This window comes from Crinia signifera, unplaced genomic scaffold, assembly GCF_055691185.1.
Source record: "Crinia signifera unplaced genomic scaffold, ASM5569118v1 HAP2_SCAFFOLD_410, whole genome shotgun sequence".
Taxonomy (NCBI): Eukaryota; Metazoa; Chordata; class Amphibia; order Anura; family Myobatrachidae; genus Crinia; species Crinia signifera.
The window spans coordinates 14,708-30,341 of record NW_028142303.1 but is presented as its reverse complement, the minus strand read 5'-3'; the positions used below and the strand labels follow the sequence as shown (position 1 = coordinate 30,341).

General features: G+C 44.1%; 1 protein-coding gene across 1 annotated transcript; it reads right to left on the bottom strand.

Annotated features, from left to right (window-relative positions):
* Window positions 1-288: 288 nt before the first annotated feature.
* Window positions 289-1,947, bottom strand: LOC146055253 (general transcription factor II-I repeat domain-containing protein 2B-like). The gene has a single exon (XM_083168228.1). It carries the CDS (start codon window positions 1,945-1,947, stop codon window positions 289-291), a length of 1,659 nt encoding a protein of 552 aa, XP_083024354.1.
* Between the last annotated feature and the right edge of the window lie 13,687 nt (window positions 1,948-15,634).

Genomic DNA, 15,634 nt, shown 5'->3' with positions numbered 1-15,634 from the left:
GCACCAAACATAGAAAGGCATAGATGCCTATTGTGCATAAGGATCAGAGTAGCTAAAATAAATGATAGCACACACACAGGATGCCAGTACTAAAAGACAACGAGGGTACACCAGGCAGTTACCAAGTGAACAACTTGTAAAGTGCAGGGGAGCTTTAGGAGCACCGGTGAGTAGGTGTGGGGTGCCTATGGTCTCCCAGGCAGGATAATTTTTCAAATTTTCGGTGAAGTTCACTTACCCTGCGTCCACAGAAGCTCGGTCATGCCACGTCCCCTGCTGTCCTTTTTCTTAGTGAGACTTCTGACAGTCCTTGTTATCAATCATTTTTTTAAATTCTGGGTCATATGCGGTTGTCGCTACTCGCAGTAATTCTCTTACATGTGTATCTGTTAGAACAGATCTATGCTTTGATTTAACTTGTTTTAGTGTAGAAAAAAAAGACTCACAAAGGTAAGTAGAACCAAACATTGATAAAAGTCTGAGTGCTGCACATTTGACATTGGGGTATTTCTCCATTGGTACAGTTCTCCAGAACTCAATTGTTCCATCTTTCAGGACAGATTTAAGTCGGTCATCCTCATAAAATTCAAGCATCTCAATCTGTGTACTTGCTTCATCTGTGACTAAAGGGGCTTTCAAAGTGTTGGCATCCGTATTGAAAGGGTCAACTAGGAATCTAATCTGAGTTTTTTTCAGCTGTAGATCATGGAATCTTTCCAGAAAGCTGTCTTTAAGTTCTTCAGTCAATATTGCATACCGTGCTGTGCTACTTTTTAAGATATCAGGTACTTGTTCACTTTCCTTTAACAGTAAAGGAAAATGTGTTAGATCTCCCTTTTGAAGTTGAGTATTGAACAAATTGAGTGTGCTGATAAAAGAAAATATACTTTGCACCATGTCAGGCAGTATCTTGAATTTCCCTTGAAGATCCAGGTTGAGTCTGTCGAGATGCCGCAGCATGTCCACAAGAAATGCCAGGTCTAAAACCCATTGTGGATCTGACAGCTCAGGGTATTCCTTTCCTTTTGCTTCCATAAAAATCTTCACAGGGTTCAAAAGTTCCAAAAAACGAGATAAGACTTTACCTTTTGAAAGCCACCTTACGGTACAGTAAAGTGGCAGGTCGCCTGGAAGACCTTGGTCAAGCTCAGCAATGAGATTCCTAAATTGTCTGTGATTGAGAGCATGTGTGCGAATAAAATTGACTATTTTTAGGACAGGATCCATTACGTGATCCAAATGTAACTTTTTAGATACCAGTTGCTCCCGATGGATGATGCAGTGAAACGTCCAGAAGTCACGGAACTGTTTGTCAGCCCGGCACAGTCCCACAAGGCCATTCACAGATCCAACCATGGATGGTGCCCCATCAGTTGCCATTGCTGTAAGCTTTGATATAGGCAACTTTGATTTTGCCATAACATCCATCAGTGTTTCTTTCACATCAATGCCCCGGGTTCGGTCTTTTAAAGGCATTATATCAAGGAGTTCTTCCTTGATTACACAATCCTTTGAAACAGTCCGTACAAATATTGCCAATTGAGATTTGTCCTGGACATCACAAGACTCGTCTAGTGCAATGCTGAGGTATTCACATTTTTGAAGATCAGAAGTTAATTGAGATTCAACAGAAACATTTATGTCTGATATTCTATGCTCAACTGTATGTCGTGAGAGTTGTAGGTCTGAAACCATTTTTTTCAGAGCTATATTTTCTGGGCACAGGATGGACACTACATCTGTGAGACATTTTTTAACAAATTCACCTTCATTATAAGGTTTTTTTGCACGGGCAATATTCCAAGCAACTTTATAAGAGGCATGTGTAACTGTCTCAGAATGTTTGGAAAATTTCTGGAACACTTGTGTTTGTTTTGCAATTTGACCCTTCAAAGTTTTTACCTTGTGAGATCGTAGTTCAGTACCTATAGGGAATTCCTCGTCCATTTTAGCATGATGTGTGCTAAAATGACGTTGAAGATTTGAACACTTGAAGTGTGTTAGTGCAGTCTGGCATATCAGACAGAGGGGTTTGCCTTTGTGATCTATGAAAAAATACAAGTTTTCCCATTCCGTTAAGAATGTTCTGTGTTCATCCTCGTATTTACGTTTATTTTGGGTTTTCTTTTCCATGTTTAAAGATGCTTGGAATATTCTGCAATTTCATAGAAAATAAAATACATTCATACGCTATCAAAAATGTTTAAATTAGGTCTGCAGACTATTATCAATCTATCATGTATATGGCACAAGTTCACTATTGCACACAAAAAACAATCCACATAAAAGCACAGCAGCCTACCAAAGAATCTTAGCATGTATAAAGCTGTACATCAGGTTTGAGAGGCAGGTAACCTGGTGGGGTATAAGGGCCAAATGCCAGTAAGGGCACTGTGCCGCAATGGCAGGCCCTTACAGTAACCTGGGTAAATGTCCTTTATGCCTTGGGCTACACAGCGACAACAAGCATGGCTACACCATTGACATCACTAGCTTTTCTTAATTTGTTTATAGTCAACATTGCTAAGCTTCACTGTCACATAGTTCATTTTCACAGAGCAAAATGCATACTATGATAACAATTTCAAAATGCAATTAATAAAAAATAGGCTGTAGGTCAGAAATGGTGACCGTATACATTACAAAGAGAGAGAGAGAGTTTTTACATGTCGACGATTTTTCTGCAAACATGAAATCTGTTTTACATTCTGTTTAAAATTAGTGCCCCTTATCCTTATTACTTAAATACCAAGAAACGAAACAGCTCCTAGACACCCACCTACTGGAACAGGCCAAAAAAGACGTACTCTACACAAAACAAAAATTCTTTAGGTGGGGTAATAAAACAGGCAAACTGCTGGCCAACATGTCCAGACCTAAACATAAACGCACATATGTCACGGCAATACGCAACCCACAGTCCGGACAACTATCTACCAACACCCCTGACATACTCGCAGAATTTGAAAGATACTTCATAACATTGTATAGAGACCACACAACAGACACAGCAAACCAAGCAGATTTATTTCACCAATTACACCTCCCAAAGCTAACCCCATCACAAAGCGACATACTAACAGAACCTATACACCTAGAGGAGGTTTTAAAGGCAATCACTTCTTCTCATCTGGGAAAATCCCCTGGCCCAGACGGCCTATCAAATGAATACTTTAAACTCCTTCAACACCAACTAGCCCCGGCACTCACGGACCTGTTTAACAACCTCCTCACACACCATACCCCTTTCCCACATCTTACAAACACGACCACCATATTGTTACCCAAACCACAAAAAGATCCTCAATTAGTAGAGTCCTACAGGCCCATTAGTCTAATAAACACAGACATAAAATTACTAGCCAAAATCATAGCGGATAGGATGCAAACGGTACTCCCTGATCTTCTCACGCCAACACAACTAGGATTTATCCGTGGAAGACACTCAGTGAAAGGCATAAGAACAGCCATAGCAGCGGTAGCATCATCTTCCCTAACCAACACTCATACCAATATTCTACTAAGCCTCGACACCATAAAAGCTTTTGACACAGTGCTATGGCCCCACCTTTTCCAAACTTTAGAACACAGAGGCTTCAACACAACACTGATAGACTTTATTAAGTATCTATATAAATCCCCCACAACTAGAATCATGGTAAACGGTACCCTTGGCGACCCAATAGAGATGCAGAGGGGCACCCGCCAGGGTTGCCCTTTATCGCCCCTGTTATTCAATTTAGCTCTGGACCCATTTCTACGCCTCCTAGAAGCCGACACCATCTTCAAGGGCATAGCAATCGGATCCAGGGTTGTGAAGCTCACCGCATTTGCGGATGACATCCTACTATATATTTCCAACCCGACGGAGTCTCTCCATCACATTATACATCTATTCAATCACTTCAAAGAAATATCGGGCTTCGCAATCAACATGCAAAAATCCAAGGCACTTTCCCTGGCATCGCACCCTCTACCCACTGACTTCACTAAAAGTGTACCATTTGCTTGGGCCACTAATTCATTTACTTATTTAGGCACACAAATCCCCAGACATCTAGGACAACTCTATAAATTAAACTACGCCCCCATATTCCAACAGATCTACGAAGAGCTAAAAAACTGGAAAAACCTACCCATCTCCTACATCGGGAGAATAAACCTAATCAAAATGGTAACTTTCCCACGAATAATGTACCTCCTGCAGGGATTGCCCTTGTATATCTCCCCAAAAGACATTAAAATCTTCAATAAAAACGTCAGAGAGTTTATATGGAACAGTGGCAGACCCAAAATAGGCCTAATAAAGCTACAACAGCCCAAATGGAATGGTGGCTTGGGCCTACCGGATATTAGGCAATACAATAAAGCCACAATGTTCCGCTACCTTTCAGACTGGTTAGCAGGGACAGAACATTATACGTGCACTTCCCTGGAAAGAGAGATGGTACCGGGAAAATGCCTGCTGTCATTCCTACACCTCCATGACCAGGAGGTCCCCAAACAGTCACAAGAAAACCCCCTGATATGGAGTACAAAAAAAACATGGCACTGGATCAGAAGCCAAGCAGGCCTAAATTCCCACAAATCAATACATCTTCCATTCATAAATAATACAGATTTCCAGGAAGGGGCAGCCACATACCCATTCAATATATGGAGGGTGGGGGGAGTCACAGGCATTGGATCATTGATCGACAGAACAGCGCGTAGACCTTTAACCTTTTCAGAGGCGACAGAAAAATTCCCATGCCTAACGGGACACCCTCTGGCCTTCCTACAAGCCCAACATTATACTTCCACGGTAGTTCGTAACTTCTCAGACAAAGACTGGAACAACACCATAGATACACTCCTACTACAACCACCCCTAGAGAAAAAAGCCATATCCTGTTATTATCAACACTTCCAAATCATTCTAGACTATACAACCAGCAAACAAGGCATAGCCCAATGGACACAAAAATTCCCACAATACGACACAGATGACCTAATGAAATTCCTCCTAAAATCCTGCAAAACATTACCCTCAGCTTCGTATGTCGAGATGTTCCTTAACATATATCACAGAGCCTACCTGTCACCCCACCGGAGCCACTTAATGGGCAGAACAAATTTGAGCGCTTGCTATAGATGTGGGGAACTTGAGGCAGACCTTTACCACTGCTTCTGGTCATGCCCAATGGTCAGAAGCTTTTGGCTCCAAGTAAAAAGATATGCAGAAACACACCTAGTAAACTACGTCCCATTCGTAGACGACTGGGCAGTGTTAGGCGTAATCCCCTCAGACCTAAGAGTAACAAAAGGCTGCAGAGACCTATTGCTGGCCATTAGTGCAGCCGCAAGGAAAACCATACTACAGGAATGGACTTCAACGTCCTCCCCAACCTTCCCCTTATTTAAACATAAACTTTTCCATCTTTTTAGAATGGATTGGGTCGAGACCACTTTAAATAAAGAATCCAAGGTCAAAAAATTCTTCTCAATGTGGGAAAGCTACATAGCAACACTATCCCTAGAAGTGAGGCAACAAATTCACAAGAGTCTAAAGGACACATCCTGGTACCTGTTACGTACAATAGCCGAGGATCACCCTGTGACTGTGACATAGCTCCCCCACTTTGACATTTTTTCTTCTTTATTTAATTTTTATTTTATCCACTACTCACACTATTTTCCCTTTCCGGGGTCGGCGAGGGCGGGGGGGGGGGGGGGAGGCGAGAGAGAGAGGAGCACACCTTTTTGATTTTACAGGTCCGCATCCGGACTTCTTCCGATTTTTGAATTTTTTTTTTTTTTTTTTAAATTCTTTTTATTGCGTAATGCATTGCAACATTTACATATCTAGACATTGCAGTAATTACAAATTAGTCATACAGTATTACAAGTAAATTTCAAACAATTACATTGCTTTGTTATTTAACAATATCCAAAATCTGAAAATTCGAGAATTCAAGAATGTCCTCTGCACATCTCTCCAATAAAAGGCAATATATGAGTAACCATGAAACGTCTCTTGAGAATTTTTGGTAGTTATTTCTTTGTATGTTTCTGTGTGTGAAGGTTCCCTCCACCTAAATCCCTCATCATCGGACAACAATAGCAAGACCCTTTTTATTTTGTACAAGGTTTATACCCGAGATTCCCGCCCCTACTCAACTGCTATTGGTGGATCTCCCAGCAGCCTCCTCGTCTCATACCACTCCGTGCATTGCAAGGTGTTTTGAATCCTCCTTTGAAAGTCTGCTGGTAGGGTCACAATATCCGATTTTTGAATTTTTATTTTTAATTTTTCTTATGTTATTTTTATTTCAACATCTTGTACTTATAATTAATTCATAATATTGTTAATATTAAAGAATTACCAAAACATCACTATGTAGGAAGGAGGAAAAAAAGAAAAACTCTGACTGTTATGCTATGTCTAAGTGTAAAATCTGAACAGAAATAACTATTCATACACCCCGATTGTGACGGAAAAAGGAAAACTGAATAATGTGAAATTAACGGTCAATGTCAAAATTGTGATGTCAAATTTCTTTTTATTGAATTGTTATTCAATTGTTACAACAAAACATTTCATAATGTACATGAAAGTGTTTAATAAAAATATTTTTCAAAAAATTAGTGCCCCTTACACATTATGCCACATGGATTGAGCCAAAATTCTCCGCATACCACATTGAATGAGACAAAATTCACATCATGCTACACATAGCATGAGCCAAAATTCAAATTAATCACCACAGAATTAGCCAAAATTGTTCACATTACGCCAAATAGTATGTGACAAAATTCATACTATGCCACACGATATGAGACAAATTTCACACTATGCCACACGGTATGAGAAAAAATTCACATTATGATACCAGGGATGAATTCACATTGTACCACACAGAATAGCCAAAATTTCCACGGAATTAGCCAAAATTCAGAGAGAGAGAGAGAGAAAATAAGAATAGAAAGGCAGCAGGTTAAGATTTGCATACCTTAGGCTGGGTTCAGGTGCAATTCTCAGCAGTAGCAGCTGGGCGTAGGTGGCTGTGGTCAGCTGCTGGGCGAAGGTGGCTGTGGTCAGCAGCTGGGAGGAGGAGTCTGTGACTGGTAGTGGTGGTGCAGAAGACACTGTGGGAGAGAGATAGTGACAGCAGGGATAAGTAGAAGGACAGCAGTGATATACAGTGGGAGAAAGAAAGGCAGCAGGCTAAGAATGGCATACCTTAGGCTGGGTTCAGGTGCAATTCACAGGAGGCTGTGGTCAGCAGTAGCGGCTGGGCGTAGGTGGCTGTGTTCAGGAGCTGGGCGTAGGTGGCTGTGTTTAACAGCTGGGCGAAGGTGGCTGTGGTCAGCTGCTGGGCGAAGGTGGCTGTGGTCAGCAGCTGGGAAGAGGAGTCTGTGACTGGTAGTGGTGGTGCAGAAGACACTGTGGGAGAGAGATAGTGACAGCAGGGATAAGTAGAAGGACAGCAGTGATATACAGTGGGAGAAAGAAAGGCAGCAGGTTAAGAATGGCATACCTTAGGCTGGGTTCAGGTGCAATTCACAGGAGGCTGTGGTCAGCAGTAGCGGCTGGGCGTAGGTGGCTGTGTTCAGGAGCTGGGCGTAGGTGGCTGTGGTCAGCTGCTGGGCGAAGGTGGCTGTGGTCAGCAGCTGGGAAGAGGAGTCTGTGACTGGTAGTGGTGGTGCAGAAGACACTGTGGGAGAGAGATAGTGACAGCAGGGATAAGTAGAAGGACAGCAGTGATATACAGTGGGAGAAAGAAAGGCAGCAGGTTAAGAATTGCATACCTTAGGCTGGGTTCAGGTGCAATTCACAGGAGGCTGTGGTCAGCAGTAGCGGCTGGGCGCAGGTGGCTGTGTTCAGGAGCTGGGCGTAGGTGGCTGTGTTCAACAGCTGGGCGAAGGTGGCTGTGGTCAGCTGCTGGGCGAAGGTGGCTGTGGTCAGCAGCTGGGAAGAGGAGTCTGTGACTGGTAGTGGTGGTGCAGAAGACACTGTGGGAGAGAGATAGTGACAGCAGGGATAAGTAGAAGGACAGCAGTGATATACAGTGGGAGAAAGAAAGGCAGCAGGTTAAGAATTGCATACCTTAGGCTGGGTTCAGGTGCAATTCACAGGAGGCTGTGGTCAGCAGTAGCGGCTGGGCGTAGGTGGCTGTGTTCAGGAGCTGGGCGTAGGTGGCTGTGTTCAACAGCTGGGCGAAGGTGGCTGTGGTCAGCTGCTGAGTGAAGTTGGCTGTGGTCAGCAGCTGGGCATAGGTGGCTGTGATAACAGGACACCACAGGCTTCTCCCCCTGTATAATAAAAAGACACAGCTGGCTGCTCCCCTTGTATACTAACAGGACACCACATTCTGCTCCTGCTGTTTAAAAAAGGACACACAGGCTGCTCCCCCTGTATGATAACAGGACACCACAGGCTGCTCCCCCTGTATGATAAAAAGACACCGCAGGTTGCCCCCATGTATAATAACAGGACACCACAGGCTTCTCCCCCTGTATAATAAAAAGACACCGCTGGCTGCTCCCCTTGTATACTAACAGGACACCACATGCTGCTCCTGCTGTTTAAAAAAAGACACACAGGCTGCTCCCCCGGTATGATAACAGGACACTGCAGGCTGCCACCATGTATGATAACAGGACACCACAGGCTTCTCCCCCTGTATAATAAAAAGACACCGCTGGCTGCTCCCCTTGTATACTAACAGGACACCACATGCTGCTCCTGCTGTTTAAAAAAGGACACACAGGCTGCTCCCCCGGTATGATAACAGGACACTGCAGGCTGCCACCATGTATGATAACAGGACACCACAGGCTTCTCCCCCTGTATAATAAAAAGACACCGCTGGCTGCTCCCCTTGTATACTAACAGGACACCACATTCTGCTCCTGCTGTTTAAAAAAGGACACACAGGCTGCTCCCCCTGTATGATAACAGGACACCGCAGGCTGCTCCCCCTGTATGATAAAAAGACACCGCAGGCTGCCCCCATGTATAATAAATAACAGGACACCACAGGCTTCTCCCCCTGTATAATAAAAAGACACCGCTGGCTGCTCCCCTTGTATACTAACAGGACACCACATGCTGCTCCTGCTGTTTAAAAAAGCACACACAGGCTGCTCCTCCTGTATGATAACAGGACACCACAGACTGCTCCCCCTGTATGATAAAAAGACACCGCAGGCTGCCCCCATGTATAATAAATAACAGGACACCACAGGCTTCTCCCCCTGTATAATAAAAAGACACCGCTGGCTGCTCCCCTTGTATACTAACAGGACACCACATGCTGCTCCTGCTGTTTAAAAAAGCACACACAGGCTGCTCCTCCTGTATGATAACAGGACACCGCAGACTGCTCTCCCCCTGTATAATAACAGGGTATCACAGGCTAGCCCGTATATATATATATATATATATATATATATATATATATATACATACCCCACCCTCCCCTACATGCATTATATTATTTTTTAGTTCGTACATACACAGTCCTGAAGGATGGAGGATGGGAGGAGGCTGGTGGGAGCAAACGGCAGGAGCACGGCGTGGCGGTAGAACAATGAAGAGGACTGCGCAGTAGGAAATAGCCGCGCACACTGTTCCTATTGTGACTGCGCATGCGTGTCACACGGCGCCCGCGGCTCGTCGTCAAGCGTGAAAGCCCGGCGCCGCAGAGCCGCAGATCAAAGGGGGGGAGCCGCTGAAGGGGTGATAGCTCCCGAGCCGCACATGAGGCAGAGGAGAGCCGCATGCGGCTCGGGAGCCGCGGGTTGGCCACCGCTGTGATAGAGGATAGGGGATAGGTGATAGAGGATAGGGGATAGAGGATAGGGGATAGGTGATAGAGGATAGGTGATAGAGGATAGGTGATAGAGGATAGGGGATAGAGGATAGGTGATAGGGGATAGGTGATAGAGGATAGGTGATAGAGGATAGGGGATAGGTGATAGAGGATAGGTGATAGGGGATAGAGGATAGGGGATAGGTGATAGGGGATAGGTGATAGAGGATACGGGATAGAGGATAGGGGATAGGTGATAGGGGATAGGTGATAGAGGATAGGTGATAGAGGATAGGGGATAGAGGATAGGTGATAGGGGATAGGTGATAGGGGATAGAGGATAGGGGATAGATGATAGGGGATAGGTGATAGAGGATAGGGGATAGGTGATAGAGGATAGGTGATAGAGGATAGGGGATAGGTGATAGGTGATAGAGGATAGGGGATAGGTGATAGAGGATAGGGGATAGGTGATAGAGGATAGGGGATAGGGGATAGAGAATAGGGGATAGGTGATAGAGGATAGGGGATAGGTGATAGAGGATAGGGGATAGGGGATAGAGGATAGGTGATAGGTGATAGAGGATAGGGGATAGAGGATAGGTGATAGAGGATAGGGGATAGAGGATAGGTGATAGAGGATAGGGGATAGAGGATAGGGGATAGGTGATAGAGGATAGGGGATAGAGGATAGGTGATAGAGGATAGAGGATAGGGGATAGGTGATAGGTGATAGGTGATAGAGGATAGGGGATAGAGGATAGGTGATAGAGGATAGGGGATAGGTGATAGGGGATAGGGGATATAGGATAGGGGATAGAGGATAGGGGATAGGTGATAGAGGATAGGGGATAGGTGATAGAGGATAGGGGATAGGTGATAGAGGATAGGTGATAGGGGATAGGTGATAGAGGATAGGGGATAGGTGATAGAGGATAGGTGATAGGGGATAGGTGATAGGGGATAGGTGATAGAGGATAGGTGATAGGGGATAGGTGATAGAGGATAGGGGATAGAGGATAGGTGATAGGGGATAGGGGATAGGTGATAAAGGATAGGGGATAGGTGATAGAGGATAGGTGATAGAGGATAGGGGATAGGTGATAGAGGATAGGTGATAGGGGATAGGTGATAGAGGATAAGGGATAGAATATAGGGGATAGAGGATAGGTGATAGAGGATAGGTGATAGAGGATAGGGGAGAGGTGATAGAGGATAGGGGATAGAGGATAGGTGATAGGGATAGGGGATAGGTGATAGCGGATAGGGGATAGGTGATAGAGGATAGGGGATAGGTGATAGAGGATAGGGGATAGGTGATAGGTGATAGGGGATAGGTGATAGGGGATAGAGGATAGGTGATAGGTGATAGGTGATAGAGGATAGGTGATAGGGGATAGAGGATAGGTGATAGAGGATAGGTGATAGAGGATAGGTGATAGGGGATAGGTGATAGAGGATAGGGGATAGGTGATAGAGGATAGGTGATAGAGGATAGGTGTGTTAATGGCGATTAAATATGACCAAAGAAACAATAAGTGAAAAGCGCAGATTACGTATTGTGTCCGTAACCTACGTACCCTTTATTCCTTTATTCCAGCGTAGCGTACCTTTATTGTGTATTATACACCACGGAACCAATACCTTAATAAGAGACCTCTTCGCAGTACTTTGTCTCTACTTTGCGAATATACCTTTTATCGCTAAATGCGAATAAACCGACACAACCACAGTATAGAAGTAAGGAGATAGGAACTCCGTAAAAAGTTGTATTTAAGTCCCTAATGGACAAAAGGGGGTTACAGAAATAGAAAATACAGGTATAACAGGTAATACAATAAACTAACAATGAATACAATAATCAGGCTCTGCTAGGGGGGAAGAAAACAGATACAAGACACAATCAGCCAACAATACTATAAGAATAAATACCGTGAATGCAACCGTTACCGTCTCATCAAATATGCGAAGCGCAGTCCGGTCAGAGCTCGCTATCGCTCAGGGTTGAACTATAGCCCGGTAGAAGGTCAGGGAAAGGTAGATGTGCCGAAGTGACCGTGGCTGCTCTGGGTCACCTATCTTATAGGGTCAGAAGGGGGAGGTCAAAGGCCATTCCCATTGATCAGAGATCGTATGTCAGGTCCACTGTGATTGGGGGTAAGACGATGCCCCTGGTTTGAATAGGTGCAGGGGAGTGAACTTTAAGAGTCCTTTGTTTGATGGTTTCGTCGTCAGCAGTTGTAAATAACTGTAAGAACCAGTTTCATCTAGATTCCTTTGTTACATACTTTCAACAGAAACTGTCTCTGGAATATGGATTATGTCCATAACTATCGGGCCGTGTGTATTGTGAAATATTCGCAAAGACCGGAATACTGCGCATAAGGAACGGAACGGAACGGTACTAAACATGATACAGGCAGATGTATGCAGGGCTAACTAAGCTATGTGTGGCGTTCTAAACCTTTAACTATATTTTACTTAGTGTCAGTATGTCTTTATGAATTTATGTGTGATAGTATGGCTACTCTTCTGGTCCACTTTGTCACACAGAATCGGGTATGGAAACTTTATTAGCGCAACTCTGCGAACCAAAATGGCGGCCATACTATCCTAAAATGGCATGTGTGTAACTCGACTTCCACAGTCCACCCTTTAACAGTAAATATAAAACTGTTACAATACAAAACATTTTACACAGCAATACAGAAATTCATAATCCTAACAGAGAAATTGGGATACATGAATTAAACATATAAGGGGAGTAAACCATCTGCTCTTGGCCGATCCAGGATCACGGATAAACGATGGGCCGCATTTATCGAACAATCTACTCAGGGTCACGAAGGATAATGTACAATTTTGGGATAAAAATAAAAACAGGGGTGGTTACAACATATACACGTTCACAAATATGGTTTCTTTAAAGGGAGGTGGTTTCGATTCTAGGGTCATATACCAAACCCTGGTCTTCCTGTGCATCTCTCGTTCTTACACTCATGATTTTCGTACGTTTTGCCTTACCCCGGGTCACCACCTTTAAACATTTGAACAATAGCACAAAGACTATGATGGCACCACCGATACAGAGAAGGAGTTTTCCTATGCTAGCTATGATCCCTTGCGCCCATTCTCCTAAACCAGAGAACCAGTGCATTGGATTCAACCAAGAGGTCCATTCGCTAACTTTGTTACCTATCTCTGCCAGGCTGATATTGTGTTCCCTTCTAAATTCCCATTTAAGCTCAAGAATCTCATCCATCCGATGATCGATGATTTCTTCTGGGTCTTCAGTATTGTTGGTGATATATGTACAACATTTCACCCCAAACTGTGTAGAGAGGGTGACACAATATCCTCCTGTCATAGCTGTCAAATAGTTCAACACCATCCGATGTTGGACTAGCTCTCTTTTATACGCTTGTAACTCCTTCCCAGTGTATCTAAAGGTGTCATCATAAATCTCAGTGATGTTATCTACCAAGCTGGCTAATGCTTGGATATATTTAAAATTTATGACTCCTCTGGCGGTATAGGTGATATCTAATGCAATGAGGAGTTGGATACCGAATGACTCGTGTATCATTTCAGAAGCTAGGGGTTCTTTCTTGATTGTCAAATCCCTTTTGTGGATTTGATCATAATCGGTGTGAGTGTAAGGAGGAGGTATACCTCTGTGTATGTTTACCATTTCCTCATGTGTGAGGGCCATCACTTCAGGTAACACTCTACCTAGGTAACAAATTCCAACGTAGTTCATGGAGAGCCATTTGTACGCCCTTCTACCACAGATATAATAAACATCGTCAGGGAGAAAATAAGGGACAGAGTATTTCATGATCGTGTCACACATTATCCATAAGAACATCCCCGTCCCCTGTTCCCTGACTTGTTCCTCACAGATCTCTGGCTGTAGGGTCATATTACAGTAGCCGGCTGATACTCTGCCGGCCATCATTTTACTTTTCTTCACCGTGTAGACATATTTATAGTGTCTCCCACTGGTTCGGATTTTTAACAATAATTCCTTATCAATAGGCTCTCCATCTGGACGCTGGGAGTAAGCTATTGTCTGGTTGTGCCATGTCACTTCCCAAGTACCAATCGTTCTGGAACTAGAGAAGTTCATACATACCAGGGACTTGTCCACTTGGTATGGGTGTAATCTAAGACTAGGGGACCTGGTATACAGGTATCTCTTATCCAGTGGCCTCCCCTTATTTAATACGCTTATCTCTGAAATATTAAGCGGGTATGGGACTAGGCCTACACTACTCCTTTTATGTAGCACTTGTGAACACACCCAGCATTCCGTTTGGTTTAAGACCTTACCCACTAATGAGTGGTAATCACTCAAGGGATGTCGGCCTGTAGTTGCCTTACTTGTCGACTGACATCGCTGGATGCATTCTTCTTCCATTTTTGGTTGACAATATCTACAGACACAGTACTCACCAGACAATAGCTCATCACATAGCCCTTGAACTACGTTTTCCTCATACCTTTTACCTTCTCCTGTTATGGGCAAAGTATCAAGCTGATTTAGGGATTCTACCTCACCCATATCTGGGTCCATTATTACACTGTCAGAACTCCGCTCCGATCGCTCTAGAATGTGGCAGCCACCGAGTATCCTTGAATGAGGAAGAGGAAACAGAAAGAAAACAAAGAAATAGATGTACAACTGTGAACCTGTTGCTTGGAGTCCTTCCATCATCTCTACCAGGGGACTTTTATTTGCTCTGTTCTTGGACCTTTGTTCGCTCAGGTTGCTCGACCTTGGCTGCTTTTCAGTCTTCCCGGAACAATGCTTCTAGCGACACTTCTTCTCTTTCGCTCTCTGCACACTGGGACTCTGGGTTACTGGCTTTCTTGCAGTGGGACGAATGTATCCAAGTCCCTCTCTCTGCGACTTTAATCGATGTAGTGCTGGTCAACAAAACTTGGTACGGTCCTTCCCAACGGTCTATCAAACAACCTGAGCGTAAAAAATTTCGGATCATAACAAAGTCTCCTGATTTAAGATTATGACAATTCTCGGTAGGCATATCAGGGTTCAGTAAATTCAGCTCCTTTTGTTGCTTCCTTAGCTGTTTGTTTAGCTTTAGGATATACTGTACAGTTAGCTCATTGTTGCATTTGAGATCATCCTGTGGGTCTATCATGATGTGTGGCTGCCGACCAAACAGTATCTCGAAGGGGGACAAGTTGAGCGGAGCCCTGGGAGTGGTCCTAATGCTATACAGCACAATAGGCAGTGCCTCTGGCCATAACAACCCTGTTTCAGCCATAACTTTACCCAATTTGTTCTTAATAGTACCATTCATTCTCTCAACTTTGGCGCTCGCCTGGGGACGATATGGAGTATGAAGTTTACTATTAATCCCCAGGAGTTTACACATGATTTGGAAGACCTCTCCTGTGAAATGAGTGCCTCTGTCACTCTCAATGACCTTTGGGATACCATATCTACAGACAAACTCCTGACATATTTTCTTTGCTGTAAAGGTAGCAGTGTTGGAGGCAGCGGGGAAAGCCTCCACCCAGCTGGAAAACATGTCAACACAAACTAATACATATTTCAAATTTCTACAGGGTGGTAACTGTATGAAGTCGATTTGTATTACCTGGAAAGGGCCTTCTGTAGGAGGGATGTGGGATGGCTCTGTTGGGATGGCTTTTCCAACATTCTTCCTCAAACAGGTGAGGCATGACATTGCCACTCTACCTGCTTGAGAAGCGAACCCTGGTGCACACCAGTAGGCCTTTACCAGCTTGCACATACCTTCCTTCCCAAGATGTGTCAGCCCATGGGCCGCCTCGGCTAGACTAGGAAG